The sequence below is a fragment of the Muntiacus reevesi genome, chromosome 22, assembly GCF_963930625.1.
Source record: "Muntiacus reevesi chromosome 22, mMunRee1.1, whole genome shotgun sequence".
NCBI lineage: Eukaryota > Metazoa > Chordata > Mammalia > Artiodactyla > Cervidae > Muntiacus > Muntiacus reevesi.
Window position 1 is genome coordinate 4,627,105 of NC_089270.1, and position 14,052 is coordinate 4,641,156.

The following is a 14,052-nucleotide window of genomic DNA, read 5'->3' on the forward strand; positions in this document are numbered from 1 at the left end:
TAACCAAAATAGGAACCATTACAGTTAACACACTTTTGCCAATGAGAAAAAGGTTTGTTTATTCCTATAGCATAAAAATCTGTGCTTCAGGATACCATGAACTCTTGGAAAGCATTTTCTGTCTCCTGCTGGTTGTGGAAGCATTTTAGATTTACTGAGCATACTTCTCTGATGTAATGGCTTTGATGGGATTCAGAAAGCTGTGGTGGATAAGATTGGCAGCAGATCACCAAACAGTGACCATGACCTTTCATTTTTAGTGCAAGTTTGGCTTTGGGAAGTGTTTCGGAGCTTCTTCTCGGATAACCAGTGAGCTGGTCATTGATGGTTGTCATGCATAATCCACGTTTGCCACATTTCATGATTTGATTGAGAACTGGTTCATCGTTGTTGTATAGAATAAGAGAAGATGAGACTCAAAAGGCCAATTTTTTTTATTTTTGATCAGCTCATGTTCAGTTCAGTTCAGTTCAGTCACTCAGTTGTGTCCGACTCTTTGCGACCCCATGAATCGCAGCACGCCAGGCCTCCCTGTCCATTATCAACTCCCAGAGTTCACGCAAACTCATGCCCATCGAGTCGGTGATGCCATCCAGCCATCTCATCCTCTGTCGTCCCCTTCTCCTCCTGCCCCCAATCCCTCCCAGCATCAGGGTCTTTTCAAATGAGTCAACTCTTTGCATGAGGTGGCCAAAGTACTGGAGTTTCAGCTTCAGCATCAGTCCTTCCAATGAACACCCAGGACTGATCTCCTTTAGGATGGACTGGTTGGATCTCCTTGCAGTCCAAGGGACTCTCAAGAGGCTTCTCCAACACCACAATTCAAAAACATCAATTTTTCGGTGCTCAGCTTTCTTCACAGTCCAACTCTCACATCCATACATGACCACTGGAAAAACCATAGCCTTGACCAAATGGACCTTTGTGGGCAAAGTAATGTCTCTGCTTTTTAATATGTTATCATGGTTGGTCATAACTTTCCTTCCAAGGAGTAAGTATCTTTTAATTTCATGGCTGAAGTTACCACCCACAGTGATTTTGGAGCCCCCAAAATTGAAGTCTGACACTGTTTCCACTGTCTCCCCATCTATTTACCATGAGGTGATGGGACCAGATGCCATGATCTTATTTTCTGAATGTTAAGCTTTAAGCCAACTTTTTCCACTCTCTTCTTTCACTTTCATCAAGAGACTTTTTAGTTCCTCTTCACTCTCTGCCCTAAGGGTGGTGTCATCTGCATATCTGAGGTTATTGATATTTCTGCCGGTAATCTTGATTCCAGCTTGTGCTTCTTCCAGCCCAACATTTCTCATGATGTACTCTGTATATAAGTTAAATAAGTAGGGTGACAATATACAGCCTTGATGTACTCCTTTTCCTATTTGGAACCAGTCTGTTCTTCCATGTCCAGTTCTAACTGTTGCTTCCTGACCTGCATACAGGTTTCTCAATAGGCAGGTCAGGTGGTCTGGTATTCCCATTTCTTTCAGAATTTTCCACAGTTTATTGTAATCCACACAGTCGAAGGCTTTCGTGTAGTCAACTCATGAGGCACCCATTTATTAAGCTTTTTTATCTTTCTAATTTGCTTCAAATGCTGAATGATGGTAGAATATTGACATTGAATTCTTTGGCAACTTCTCATGTGGTTGTAAGAGGACCAGCTTCGATGATGGCTCTTAATTGGTTGTTGTCAACTTTCGATGGCCAGCCAATATTCTCCTCATCTTCAAGACCTTCATCTACCTTGCAAAAGTTCTTGAACCATCACTTTACTGTACATTTGTTAGCAATTCCTGGGCCAAATGCATTGTGGATGTTGCAAGTTGTCTCTGCTGCTTTACAACTCATTTTGAACTCAAATAAGAAAATTGTTAAAATTTGGTTTTTATCTAACATCATTTCTGTAGCCTAAAATAAATATAAAACAAACAGAAAGTAATGTCATTGGCAGAAAAACATAAAGTGATAAATGCACATTAAAATGACATATAACTTCATTTATTTAAGAATGTATTCTAATATCAAACTGTAAATTTCAACAATGCAAAAACCACAATTATTTTGCACCAACTCTAGCAAGGTTATGCTCAAAATCCTTCAAGACAGACTTCTGCAATAAGTGAACCGAGGACTTCCAGATGTACAAGCTCAGTTTTGAAGAGGCAGAGGAACCAGAAATCAAATTACCAACATTTATTGGATTATAGAAAAGCAAGGGAATTCTAGGAAGATGTCTGCTTCATTGACTACATTAAAGCCTTTGACTAGGTGTATCACATCAACTTGTGGAAAATTCTGAAATAGACTGGAATATCATACCACCTTATCTTTTTCTTGAGAAACATGTATGCAGGTTAAGAAGCTACAGTTAGAAGTGGACACGGAACAATGGACTGGTTGCAAACTGGGGAAGGAGTACATCTAGGTTGTATATTATCTTCCTGCTTGTTTAACTTATATGCAGGGTATATCTTGCAAAATGTTGGGCTGGATGAATCATAAGCTGGAATCAAGATTGCTGGGAGAAATATCAACAACCTCAGGTATGCAAATGATACTACTCTAATGACAGAAAGTGAAGAGGAACTAAAGAGCCTCTTGATGAAGGTAAAGAGGAAAGTGAAAAAGTCAGCCTGAAACTCCACATTCGAAAAACTAAGATCATGACATCTGGTCCCATCTCTTCATGGCAAATAGTAGGGGACAAAATGGAAGTAATGACACATTTGATTTTCTTGGGCTCCAAAATCACTGTGGATGGTGACTGCAGCCATGAAATTAAAAGACACGTACTCCTTGGAAGGAAAGCTTTGACAAACCTAGATAGTGTATTAAAAAGCAGAGACATCACTTTGCTAGCAAAGGTCCATATATATCAAGAAGAAGAAGTAGAAGTGAAGTCGCTCAGTTGTGTCTGACTCTTTGTGACCCCATGAACCTACTAGGCTCCTCCGTCCATGGGATTTTCCAGGCAAGAGTACTGGAATGAGTTGCCATTTCCTTCTCTAGGGGATCTTCCCGACCCAGGGATCAAACCCGGGTCTCCTGCATTGTAGGCAGATGCTTTATCATCTAAGCCATCAGGGAAGTCCACTATATATCAAAGCTATGGTTTTTCCAGTGGTCATGTATGGATGTGAGAGCTGGAACATAAAGAAGGCTGAGCACCAAAGAGTTGGTGCTTTTGCACTGTGGTGTTGGAGAAGGCTCTTGAGAGTCCCTTGCACTGCAAGGAGATCAAAGCAGTCCATCCTAAGGGAAATCAGCCCTGAATATTCATTGGAAGGACTGATGCTAAAGCTGAAGCTCCAATGCTTTGGCCACCTGATGCAAAGAATTGACTCATTGGAAAAGACCCTGATGCTGGGAAAGGTTGAAGGCAAAAGGAGAATGGTGTGACAGAAGATGAGTTGCTCGGATAGCATCACTGACTCCATGGACATAAATCTGAACAAACTCTGGGAGATAGCAGAGTACAGGGGAACCTAGTGTGCTGCAGTCCATGGGGTCACAAAGAGTTGGACCTGACTTATTGACTGAACAACAACAATAATAAGAGTTCTTTCTATTTTCTAGATACACATCCATCATCAGGTGCATGATTTGTGAATGTCTCCCATAGTGGTGTTTGACTTGCAAGTTTCAGCATGGCACCGCAAGGACCTCTTATGAAAGGAAGCTAGGGGTGGGGGCCTGGGTTCAGATGAGAAAGGCTTGGGTTCCAGACTAATGAAAAGGGTTCTTTTCCTCCTCTCCTCTTCTAAGGAGCTCAGGAGGGCATTCCTCCAAGATCTCTTCTTTCCTTGGCCACAAGAACCCTACAGAAATCCACAAAGGGGCACATACATGTCACTTCTTCAACCCCTGCTGTCAGACAGGGCCAGCTGGGATACAAATGCATAGCTATGCCTTTGCTTAGGCCACACCCAGGGGGACAGTGCAAACCCATGTGTGCAAGGCTCTGAGCCAATTCCTCCTTTATCCCCAGTGTATCCACACCTCCAGGCCTAACCTAAGGGGGTGAGAATGGAGTCTGGGTTTGGAACTGAACCTGAGTCCTCCTTGGCATTTCCTGCGTGTGGGATCTCAGGAAATGAGGTCATATCTCCCAGTGCGCTATGCCTCCATCCTGACATGGGTTCATAACCCCTGCTTGTGGGAGTCCAGAGAAAAGGATGAAGGTTAAGTGAAGGCCCTGGCAAGTGACATGGGGACAGCACCAGAGTGACAGACTTCCACGATGTCCTGGTTTGATGACCTCCTGAAGGAGTAGATAACCCCTGCTGGCATCTAGGATAATGGGGCCAGGCCAATGAAGGCAAAGCCTCTGCAGACATGATACACTCTCTGCCTTGTATCCTCAGGAGCCTGCACTGAAGCCTGTGTGCCCTCCTCTGTGGGATCCGCTCCTGGACACAGATAGGGTCTGATGTTGCGTGGGCTCTGGTGGGTCCAGCCAGCTCTTCTCCAAGCCAAGTGCGTGAACTTCACTCAGTGACCTCATAGCTGTCACTGAAGAGCCGAGGAGGTTGTTTGTGTCCACCCCTGGTTCCAGGCTGGCATCTCCATAGAGGCTCTGTGAGCCTGCTTCTAGCATAAGGATGACACATTGTCCAAGATGATGGCGCTGTTTTCTCCTTCTTCTCTGTGCAGGTGGAGTAACCAAACAGTCCAGGTGACCCAGAGTTTCATGGAGTATCACGCGAAGAGTGATTTTGATCAAGGCCCCATTTCAGACAATTATGTGTTTAGACCCAGTGGTAGAGCAAAGCCAGCGTGGGAGGCTGTGAGGATGGAGATCGTGGCAGGGCCGCTGGTGACTGAGATCCGGCAGGAATTCTACAGGTGAGGGCGGCCCCCTGGCTGTGCTCAGCACGTGGAGGTGCTCACAGGCAGGTGACTGAGGCAATGGGGGCCCATCCTTGCTTCAGACACCCAGCTCCTGGACCTGGGCTTGGTGCACGGTCCTTCCTCCCTGGAAGTCCCATGACGTCATGAGCTGCTCCAGTCTCTTCAGGCCTGCTCTCTGGCCTGCGCTGTGTCACCTTGGGGGCACCTGAGTCCAGAGGCGGGACAGGAGCCCACGGTGACAGTGACCAGCACGAGAGCAGTTCTTGTGATTCCATCAGCAGGACAGACAGAGCTGCCAGCATGGCTGGGTACCCAGAGTCTTCAGGGGGCAGGGTCCCTCCTGTTCTCTATTCCAAGCAGGCTCCCCTTGGATGCATCCCCAAGGATGCTCTCAAGCATCCTTCCTGGCTGCAGGAAGGATGGAGGGAGGAAGACAAAGGAAGAAAGGAGAAGGGCAGGGTGTCCAGAAGGCTCCCCGGGCTTGACCTATCTGTCCTACTTCTCCTCCAGGGAGGTGGATGACAGGGAGCCCACGTTCGCCATCTACTCCCGGCTGGCCCACAGGCCCCAGAGCTCTGATGGGGAGCTGCTCTGCCATCGCATAGAGCAGGAGTACCGGGTGGGCCCCTTGGAGCTGAACCGTGAGGCCATCCTGAGGACAAGCACCGACCTGAACACAGGGCGGGTCCTCTACTCGGACAACAATGGCTACCAGATGCAGCGCAGGCCCTACAGGAACTACACGAACAACATCATCGCTCAGGTACACCCTGAGCTGTCCTGAGGGCATGGCAGCCAGAGATACAGTCTTGATGGCAGGTTTCCAGAAGGCAGGAGAGATCCGTTAAGCTGCAGAGCATCTCCCCTAGGGTGTCTGCCACTCGGGCCCATGGCCCAGGCGTGTTCAGACCTGGTCTCAGAGTCTGGGACCGCCGTGTGTGAGGCGTTTCTCTGAGGTCTGTGTGCACCATGGGTTCTCTTCTGTCAATGGATGACCCACTGGGGGTTACTTGAGGATTAATCGGATGGTACCTGTCTAGGCCTGAACGGGGTATGACCCTCCTTGGCTGCTCTCAGCTGAGCCACAGCCTGTCTTCCCGGGAGAGCTGAGCAGGGGCTGAACTCCAAAATCAATCAGCTCCCAGGGCCTCTCCCTCCAGCAGCATGACCTTAGGCGAGTCCCTGGATGTCTCTGGGCCTCGGTGCTCTCCTGGGAAGTGAGTGACCTCCCCCAGAGCTGTGCTGAGTGCTGGGATGATCCAGAGGCAGCACTGTGCTGGGCACCTCCTGAGCCTCCATCCTTATTAGCTATCTCTCCTTAAACCGTAGCCCTGAGAGGGGGTTTGATCCCTCCCTGCTCTGTCTTCCATGAGTTTCTGTCCCTTCATCTCTGTGGCTGGTCCTCACTCACCGTGGCCTGGGCTCCAGAAGGTCCAGGACAATCAGCTCAGGACATCTTGCTCCAACAGAGCAAAGGGCAGGGCTCTGTGAGTGCTTTGCAGCCCAGACAGCAGCCCCTTTCTATTTGGGAACCCCTGACTGGAGGGCATCCCAGGCTGGACTGGCACAAATGCCTCATTATCTCCCTGCAGCAGGGGGACCTTTTGGGCACATTTTACAGAGGGGAAATGGAGGCTTGGGTGGGCTGGGTCCCCCAGGGCATAAGGTCAGGAAGCAGTGGAGCTGGATTTGAATCGCAGTGCATCCATCTCACAAGTCAGGGCCCCTCCCCCTGTCTACCATGCCACCCTTGGCTGCTGCTGCGCTCATGCAGGAGGCCGCCTGGGGCCATAGGGAGACCCCAGGCCTGCTGGCTGACCTGGCCCACTGCTCCCACCACCAGCCTGCTGATGTTTCTGTCCACAGAATTACTACCCCATGGTGCAGTCAGCCTTCATCCAGGACAGACGAAGCAGGCTGGTGCTGCTGTCCGAGCAGGCGCACGGCGTCTCCAGCCAAGGGAACGGGCAGGTGGAGGTAGGAGGCCCCTCTGGTCACTCACAAGCAGCCCAGGGTCCAGGCAGACCCGGTCAGACAGTTATCCCTCGCAGGTCATGCTGCACCGGCGGCTGTGGAACAATGACAAGTGGGCTGTGGAGAACGACCTCACACTGAACGACTCCTCCGTCGTCCACCCGGTGCTCTGGCTCCTGCTGGGACCCTGGACCCTCACCAGTGGCCTGCGCCAGAGGAGTGGGCTGGCGCTGCAGCACCGGCCCGTCGTGATGCTGAGAGAGATGAATGGTGAGGTGGGGGTCCTTTCAGTGCACCTGTCATCACTGCCGCCGGGTGAGCCGCCCTGTCTAGGGATGCGGCTGAGCTGCTGCCTGCAGGGATCTGGCCTACTTCAGGGCAAGAAGTGACCAGAGGCCTCACATCAGGCCTCTCATTTTAAATGTGGGCAACTGACGTGCCAAGAGGGTTCAATGACTCGTTTAAGGTCATATAGCTGTGTGTGTGTGTGCGTGTGTGTGTGTGTGTGTGTGTGTGTGTGTGTGCGCACGCATGCACGTGTGTGTGTTAGTCACTAAGTCGTGTCCGACTCTTTGTGACCCCACGGACTGCAGCCCACCCGGCTCCTCTGTCCAAGGAATTCTCCAGGCAAAAATACTGGAATGGGTTGCCATTTCCTCCTCCAGGGATCTTCCTGATCCAGGAATCAAAGCCGGCTCTCCTGCATTCCAGGCAGTTTCTTTACAGTCTGAGCCACCAAGGAAGCCCCAGGGAAGGAGTCTTGAGACTCCTGTTTCAAGAGCAGAGATCCCAGGGAAAGGTTCTGACTGGCCCCGGTCGAATCACGTGACCAAGCCTGACCAATCGCTGAGCCCTGGGAGTTGTGAGGCGACGGCGGCCCCCGCTGGAGCCCAGAGCGTCTCCTGGAAGAGGAGGGCTGAGCCCCTCTGGGCAGAGGCAGCGATCGATGTCAGCACGGAGCTGGCGTCTGAGACCTGGTTCACGGAGCAGGTCTCTGGGTGACTCCCTGCAAGTTCTGGAAGAAGTGGCGTCTTCTCTCTGGTCCCACCTCCCGGGGCTGCCTTTGAACTGGCTGGACCGGAGATTCAAGGCAGGCTGGGCTTTAGCATGAACAGGTGCTTCAGGCTGCCTGCCCTTGGGCCGCAGGCGGGAGGGAGTGAGGTCAGATGAAGCGGGGGGCTTAGTGTGGAGCTGTGAGTGTCAGGAGGAGAGTTTGGCCCACAGCCTCTCCTTGCTGTCCATCTGCCTTGCAGAGACTGCCCGGCGTGGCTCAGGCTTCAAGCTGCAAGAGGCTGTGACGCTTCCCTCAAGCATCCACCTGCAGATCCTCAGCATCCCCGGCTGGAAGTACAGCTCAAACCACACAGAGCACCTGCAGACTCTCCAGAAAGGTGCGGCGGGTATTCAGGTGTCCAGACTCACTCCTGCGTCCACATGCCAGCCCGGCACCCAGCCCATCACTGGACAGAGGGGCTCTCCTCAGAGTCGTTCAGGCTCTGTGAGGTCACCTGGTTCCCTTATCTGCCCAATGAGGAATCTGAGGCCCTCAGGGAGGCAGGTCACTAAGCAAGCAGGAACACGGTGGGTCTGGATAACATCAGACGCAGTGACTGTGTACAGAGGGAAGCCCTCAGCAGGTGATCAGGGAGGGCTTTCTGGAGGAAGAAACAACTGCCAGGAACCCATTAGTCATATCACCAAGGCGTCTGCTCCACCCTGCCTGCTCTGTTACACTCCGTGTATCTCAACGGCAGGGCTCACTATGCCTCAGCCGCCCTCCTGCTCTCAGAGACCCACCAAGGGCTGTCACCCTCCAGCATAAGTGTCTGTGGAATGGGGAGAAGGAGGAAAAAGAGGCAGAGGCCAAAGGTCATCTTTGTCCCTGATAGAGGGCTGTTGCTGAGTGTGGCTCAACTCTGTAGACAAAAGTGGCTGGGCTGGTCAAGTCCATCCTGTTAGAGAGGGATTGGTATAGACTGAGCCAGGGGAGCCACAGCCACAAGGGATGCCGTGAGGCCTGCTTCCTCTCATGATGCTTGAAACCTCAAGGAATCACCACCAGCTTGATCATTGCCATCATTATCATTATCGTCACCACCATCTTCATCACCGTTATCCTCATCACCTTCACGTTCTGCACTGAGAAGTCCTTCCCTGATTCCAGAGCCCCAGTCCCTAACCTCGGCACTACAAATGGAGACAAGAGACATTGCAGACTTCTCATGCAAAGTAACCAGGAGCCCACAGCATCACTGTCCTCCCACAGCACAGGTCATTTTGTCCCCGTGTTCTGGGGGATCGGCAGGATGGCCCTTCTCACTGGGTCTCAAAGGACCAGCAGTGACTGTGTACAGTCACATTTGTGATGGTGCCTCATCTTCAGGGTTACAAGGCCACACCCCGCTTCACAGGGGCTGGGGCAGAGAGAGTCTTCCAGGGAACAGGAGGCTGGAGGGACAGGCCCAATGAGGACCTCATCAGGGAACAAGAACGAAGACTTTCAGATGGCTGGAACAGCCCTGGCATGGGCGGTGGGAAGCGGTCACTTTGGCTGCACCTGGGTTGGAATCCTCCCTGCTCCTTCTTGATGCACACCAGCTGTGTGTGTCTGGGCAAGTGTCTGCCCCTCTCTGAGCCTTGTCTGGCTCTTCTGCAAAGTGGGGCTGTGTTAGCTGCCTCCGAGGGAGGTTAAAGATGTGAAATGGAGGGGAGAGTGTAAAGTGCCAGGCAGAGACTGTTGTCCTCACGGCCACCTTCCTTCTGTTCCTAAGACCGAAACCGCGCGGCCAAGGCAGACGTGCGCCGTGTCCTGCTGCGGCTCCAGCACCTGTATGAGGTGGAGCAGGACCCCGTGCTGTCTCAGCCTGTGACCGTGAACCTGCAGGTAACCTGCCCTCCCGTGGCCTGCCCCAACATCACAGAGTCAGGCCCCCAGGGGGACGCACCCTCGGGAGACAAACCCTGGTGTGACTACCCAGACGCAGATGGCACCTGGCAAATACCACATAAGGGTGGCCTCACAAAGGAACCTGGGGGTCCCTCACCCTCCCTCTCGGTGGTCTTCTGAATTTACCATCACGTAACACAGATGTGTTTTGTTTATCATTGTTTCTTGTAGCACATCTTCTTACACAACACAGAAGTTACATGCATAATAAGAAAGTGAACAGATTCTTGCAGACTCCCTAGTGGGTGATCACACAGTCCAGGGGCGAGTCTGGGTGCCTCCTCGGGCTTCATGGGCCCCGGGGTTCTGGGCCTCAGTCTCTTCACCTGTAAATGGGGAGGAGAGTCTTTGCCCACAGGGATGCTGAGAGGCTGTGGTGGGACTGTGTGCACACAGGTGCCTGGCACCTAGCATACCTGATGGGTGTCAGTGTCCCGACCCCGACCTCTGCCCTCCCATGTTGGCACGGCCCTCAGGAGCAGATGCAAAGGCAGAGGGCAGATGGGAGCAGCACAGGGAGCCTGCCCTCCACGCCTTCCCCTCCCCCAGCTCAGGGAAGTTCCTGCAAAACCACCCCTGCCCATGGGGCAGCCACCTGTCCCTTCCCAGAAAGAGTGTTCACTCACATCTCCTCTCAGCCTGGAGGCTGGTTTGATGCTCATTCGGGAAAAGGGGATGCAGAACATAACTGACATCATCCCAGGACCACGCAGTGTTCCTGGGAGAATCACGGAGATACAGGCACTTGATGCTGGAGTGGCTCAACGTGCCTGCCACCTGCTGGGCGTGCTGATCAGCCAGCACTGGGGCGTCAGCTCTCCCCGACCTCAGGTCCTCATCTGTAAAATGGGGCGGCCCTTCCTCCCACAGGGACTTGCTCCACAATGAATGTGGGGGATGCTGGGCCCTGGTGCGGCTGCCCTGCTGCGTCAGGGTCTCTGCTCAGGTCTGGGGTCCGGGTGCTCACCCCTCCCTTGCTCTGTCCTGCAGTCTGTCCTGCAGGGACTGGGCTCCGTGGTGTCCGTGGAGGAGCGCTCGCTCACAGGGACCTGGGACGTGAGGAAGATGCATCGCTGGACCTGGAGCACGCGGGACCCTCCCCGCCACAGAGGTTCAGCCTGGTCCTGGCCCTGCCCTGGGTCCCCAGCCTGACCCCCAGCCAGACCCCAGCTCTGCCCCTGAGGCCTTGTGTGACCTGGAGTTGGCCATCCTCCTTCTCTGGGTCTCAGCCTTCCTGAATCAACCAAAGAAGTTTGTAGACTCTAAGTTTCAGTTCAGTTTCCATCTGCCAGGGCTCCACACAGAGTGTGTGTGTCCATGTGTGTGTGGCTGTGTGAATGTGTGTGCACATGTGTGTTCAAGACCACACCCCCCACCCATGTCCAGATGAACCCAAGGTTTGCATGTGTACCTCGAGGGGTTGTGATGCCCGCCATGGTGTGCAGTGTCTGCACACCCGACATTTCCTCCTGTGAACCCCAGGCTACTTCTTGCCTCCCAGCGTTTACCAGTGCTCCTCCCTCCACTTGGTCTGCCTTTGACCTTCATCTGGACCAGCTCCTAGTCAGGCTCCCTCGGGTTCATGTCTGGTCAGGTGCCTCCTCTGCTCCTCCTTCCTTGTCAGTTGGTTCTGACCTGTTTATCTCTTCTTTATCTATTGCACACAGCATAGTCTGGGTATGTAGGTAAACACCGCAGTTCAGTTCAGTCGCTCAGTCATGTCTGACTCTTTGCAAACCCATGGACTGCAGCACGCCAGGCTTCCCTGTCCATCACCAACTCCCAGAGCTTACTCAAACTCATGTCCATCGAGTCAGTGATGCCATCGAACCATCTCATCCTCTGCTGTCCCCGTCTTCTCCTGCCTTCAATCTTTCCAAGCATCAGGGTCTTTTCAAATAAGTCAGTTCTTCACATCAGGTGGCCAAAGTATTGGAGTTTCAGCTTCAACATCAGTCCTTTCAATGAATATTCAGACTTCCAGTTTCTTTAGGATCGACTGGTTTGATCTCCTTGCAGTCCAAGGGACTCTCAAGAGTCTTCTCCAACACCACAGTTCAAAAGCATCAGTTCTTCGGCACTCAGCTGATGTGAGATGTGAGATGTGAGATGTGAGATGTCCAGCTCTCACATCCATACATGACTACTGGAAAAACCATAGCTTTGACTAGACAGACCTTTGTTGACAAAGTAATGTCTCTGCTTTTTAATGTGCTATCTAGGTTGGTCATAGCTTTTCTTCTAAGGAGCAAGTTTCTTTTAATTTTGTGGCTGCAGTCACCATCTGCAGTGATTTTGGTAGACACCTAGCCAATGCATTATAGACTGATGGAATGAAGGGTATCTAGTTGGCAAGAAAGGATGTAAGGAAGGAAGGAAAGTATGGATGCAGGAAGATACATGGTTGGATAATGGATGGATGGAAGATGAATGGAAGGAAGAAAGGAACATGGATAGATGATGTATGCATGGGTGGATGGATGAGAGGACAGATGGAAAGAAGTTGGATGTTTGATGGATGATTGGAGGTTGGATGGAGTGACAACAATGGATGGGTGGAGGAATTGGATTCAGGGGTGGGTGGATGGATGGTAGCATGTGTGGATGAACAACTTTCATCCCAAGCATAAAGCCTAAACCCCAGGGTGCGTCTAAGGAGAGCCCATTGAGATCAAGGGCAGGGCCCCCTCATGGCCTCAGTGAGAAGATTACTCTTAGGCATATATATGGTGCCACAACCCATGGAGATATGAGGCCAAGTAGGGCCAGGACCCCTGTACATGCCTTGACTGTGCTCTGCCCTCAGGGGAGGCCAGATATGAAAGAGGCCTCCCTGGCAGTGGAGTCCTATCAAGAGGGGGCAGCTGAGGGCTGTGATCACAGTGGGAGCCACAGACACAGCAGGACCTGTGTTGCCAGGGGGATGCTGGGAGGAGGGGACCTGGGGAAGCAGGTGGTCCAGGGGCTGTGCTGGACAGACCCTCTCTTCTCCCAGGCAAATCCAGTAGCCCCTCACCACCCCTGGGAGGCCCCAACATCACCATCTACCCGAAGGAGATCCGCACGTTCTTCATTCACTTTCAAGAGTGGTGAGCCCTTGGCATTGGCAGATTCTTGGTCCCAGGACACAGAAAAGCAGCCTAGAGGGATGAGGGGAACAGCTGCCAAGCTGGTGGGCTAACGGCAGGAAATGGATGGATGGGGGTGTTCTGACTTCTTAAATAAAATTGCATTAAGGACCTGTGTCTTCCCTGCCCACTGGGGCCGGCCCTCTCTCTCCTCTCCTGTCACAGATGGTAGCCTCACACATGCTCACACTCCTGCTTCACTTGCAAGAGTCAAAGCCAGGTGTTCTCCCAAAGACAGAAGCAATAATCCACAGGGATACCAAAAGGCCTGCAACCCTGCCAGATCTCAACAACTCCACTGCTGCATGCTGGGCACCCAACCCAGGGTGGTGACACTTGCAAGGGCCTGGCTCTGCCTACTGTGCAATGAAGGGAGCTGCCGCGCAGGCTTGGTATGTGGATCAAACTGGGAGTCCAACCCCAGACTCCTCCCCTGCCCCAGGGGACACCTGTCCAGCAAGAAGGCCCTGAAGCTCGGGCCACCAAAAGATGAAAGGAAACCACACAGCATGTGAAATGGAGGACATTTAGTATAAAAATTATTAATGATAAGGAAAATGCAATTTCCTCTCCTAGGAGTGTACCCAAAGGATTAAAACATTCAACCACCAGGAGCTATTTCATGCATATTCACAGCAGCATTATTCTCAATGACCAAAGGTCGACACAACGCAAGTGCCCATCTAAGGTACCTAGATCCTGAAAAACTTTCCTTCTGTACACAGTAGACTATTACACCACCATTGAATTCAGTTCAGTTGCTCAGTCATGTCCAACCCTTTGTGACCCCATGGACTACAGCACACCAGGCCTCCCTGTCCATCACCAACTCCTGGACCTTACCCAAACTCATGTCCATAAAGCCCGTGATGCCATCCAATTATCTCATCCTCTGTCATCCCCTTCTCCTCCTGCCTTCAATCTTTCCCAGCATCAGTGTCTTTTCAAATGAATCAGCTCTTTGCATCAGGTGGCCAAAGTATTGGAGTTTCAACTTCAACATCAGTCCTGCCAATGGATATTCAGGACTGATTTCCTTTAAGATGGACTGGTTGGATTTCCTTGTAGTCCAAGGGACTCTCAAGAGTCTTCTCCAACACCAGTTCAAAGGCATAATTTCTTCGGCATTCAGCTTTCTTTATAGTCCAA

At 51.8% G+C, this 14,052-nt stretch overlaps 1 protein-coding gene across 1 annotated transcript in view; it reads left to right on the plus strand.

Annotated features, from left to right (window-relative positions):
- Positions 1-12,974, plus strand: part of LOC136152718 (epididymis-specific alpha-mannosidase-like) — a 40,947-nt gene extending 27,973 nt beyond the window's left edge. The window contains exons 12-19 of the mRNA XM_065914112.1: positions 4,657-4,848; positions 5,365-5,617; positions 6,721-6,831; positions 6,906-7,098; positions 8,082-8,219; positions 9,600-9,712; positions 10,766-10,886; positions 12,771-12,974. Coding sequence (XP_065770184.1) covers positions 4,657-4,848; positions 5,365-5,617; positions 6,721-6,831; positions 6,906-7,098; positions 8,082-8,219; positions 9,600-9,712; positions 10,766-10,886; positions 12,771-12,868 — 1,219 coding nt within the window. The 3' untranslated portion in view covers positions 12,869-12,974. The remainder of the gene's footprint in view (positions 1-4,656; positions 4,849-5,364; positions 5,618-6,720; positions 6,832-6,905; positions 7,099-8,081; positions 8,220-9,599; positions 9,713-10,765; positions 10,887-12,770) is intronic.
- Positions 12,975-14,052: the final 1,078 nt, after the last annotated feature.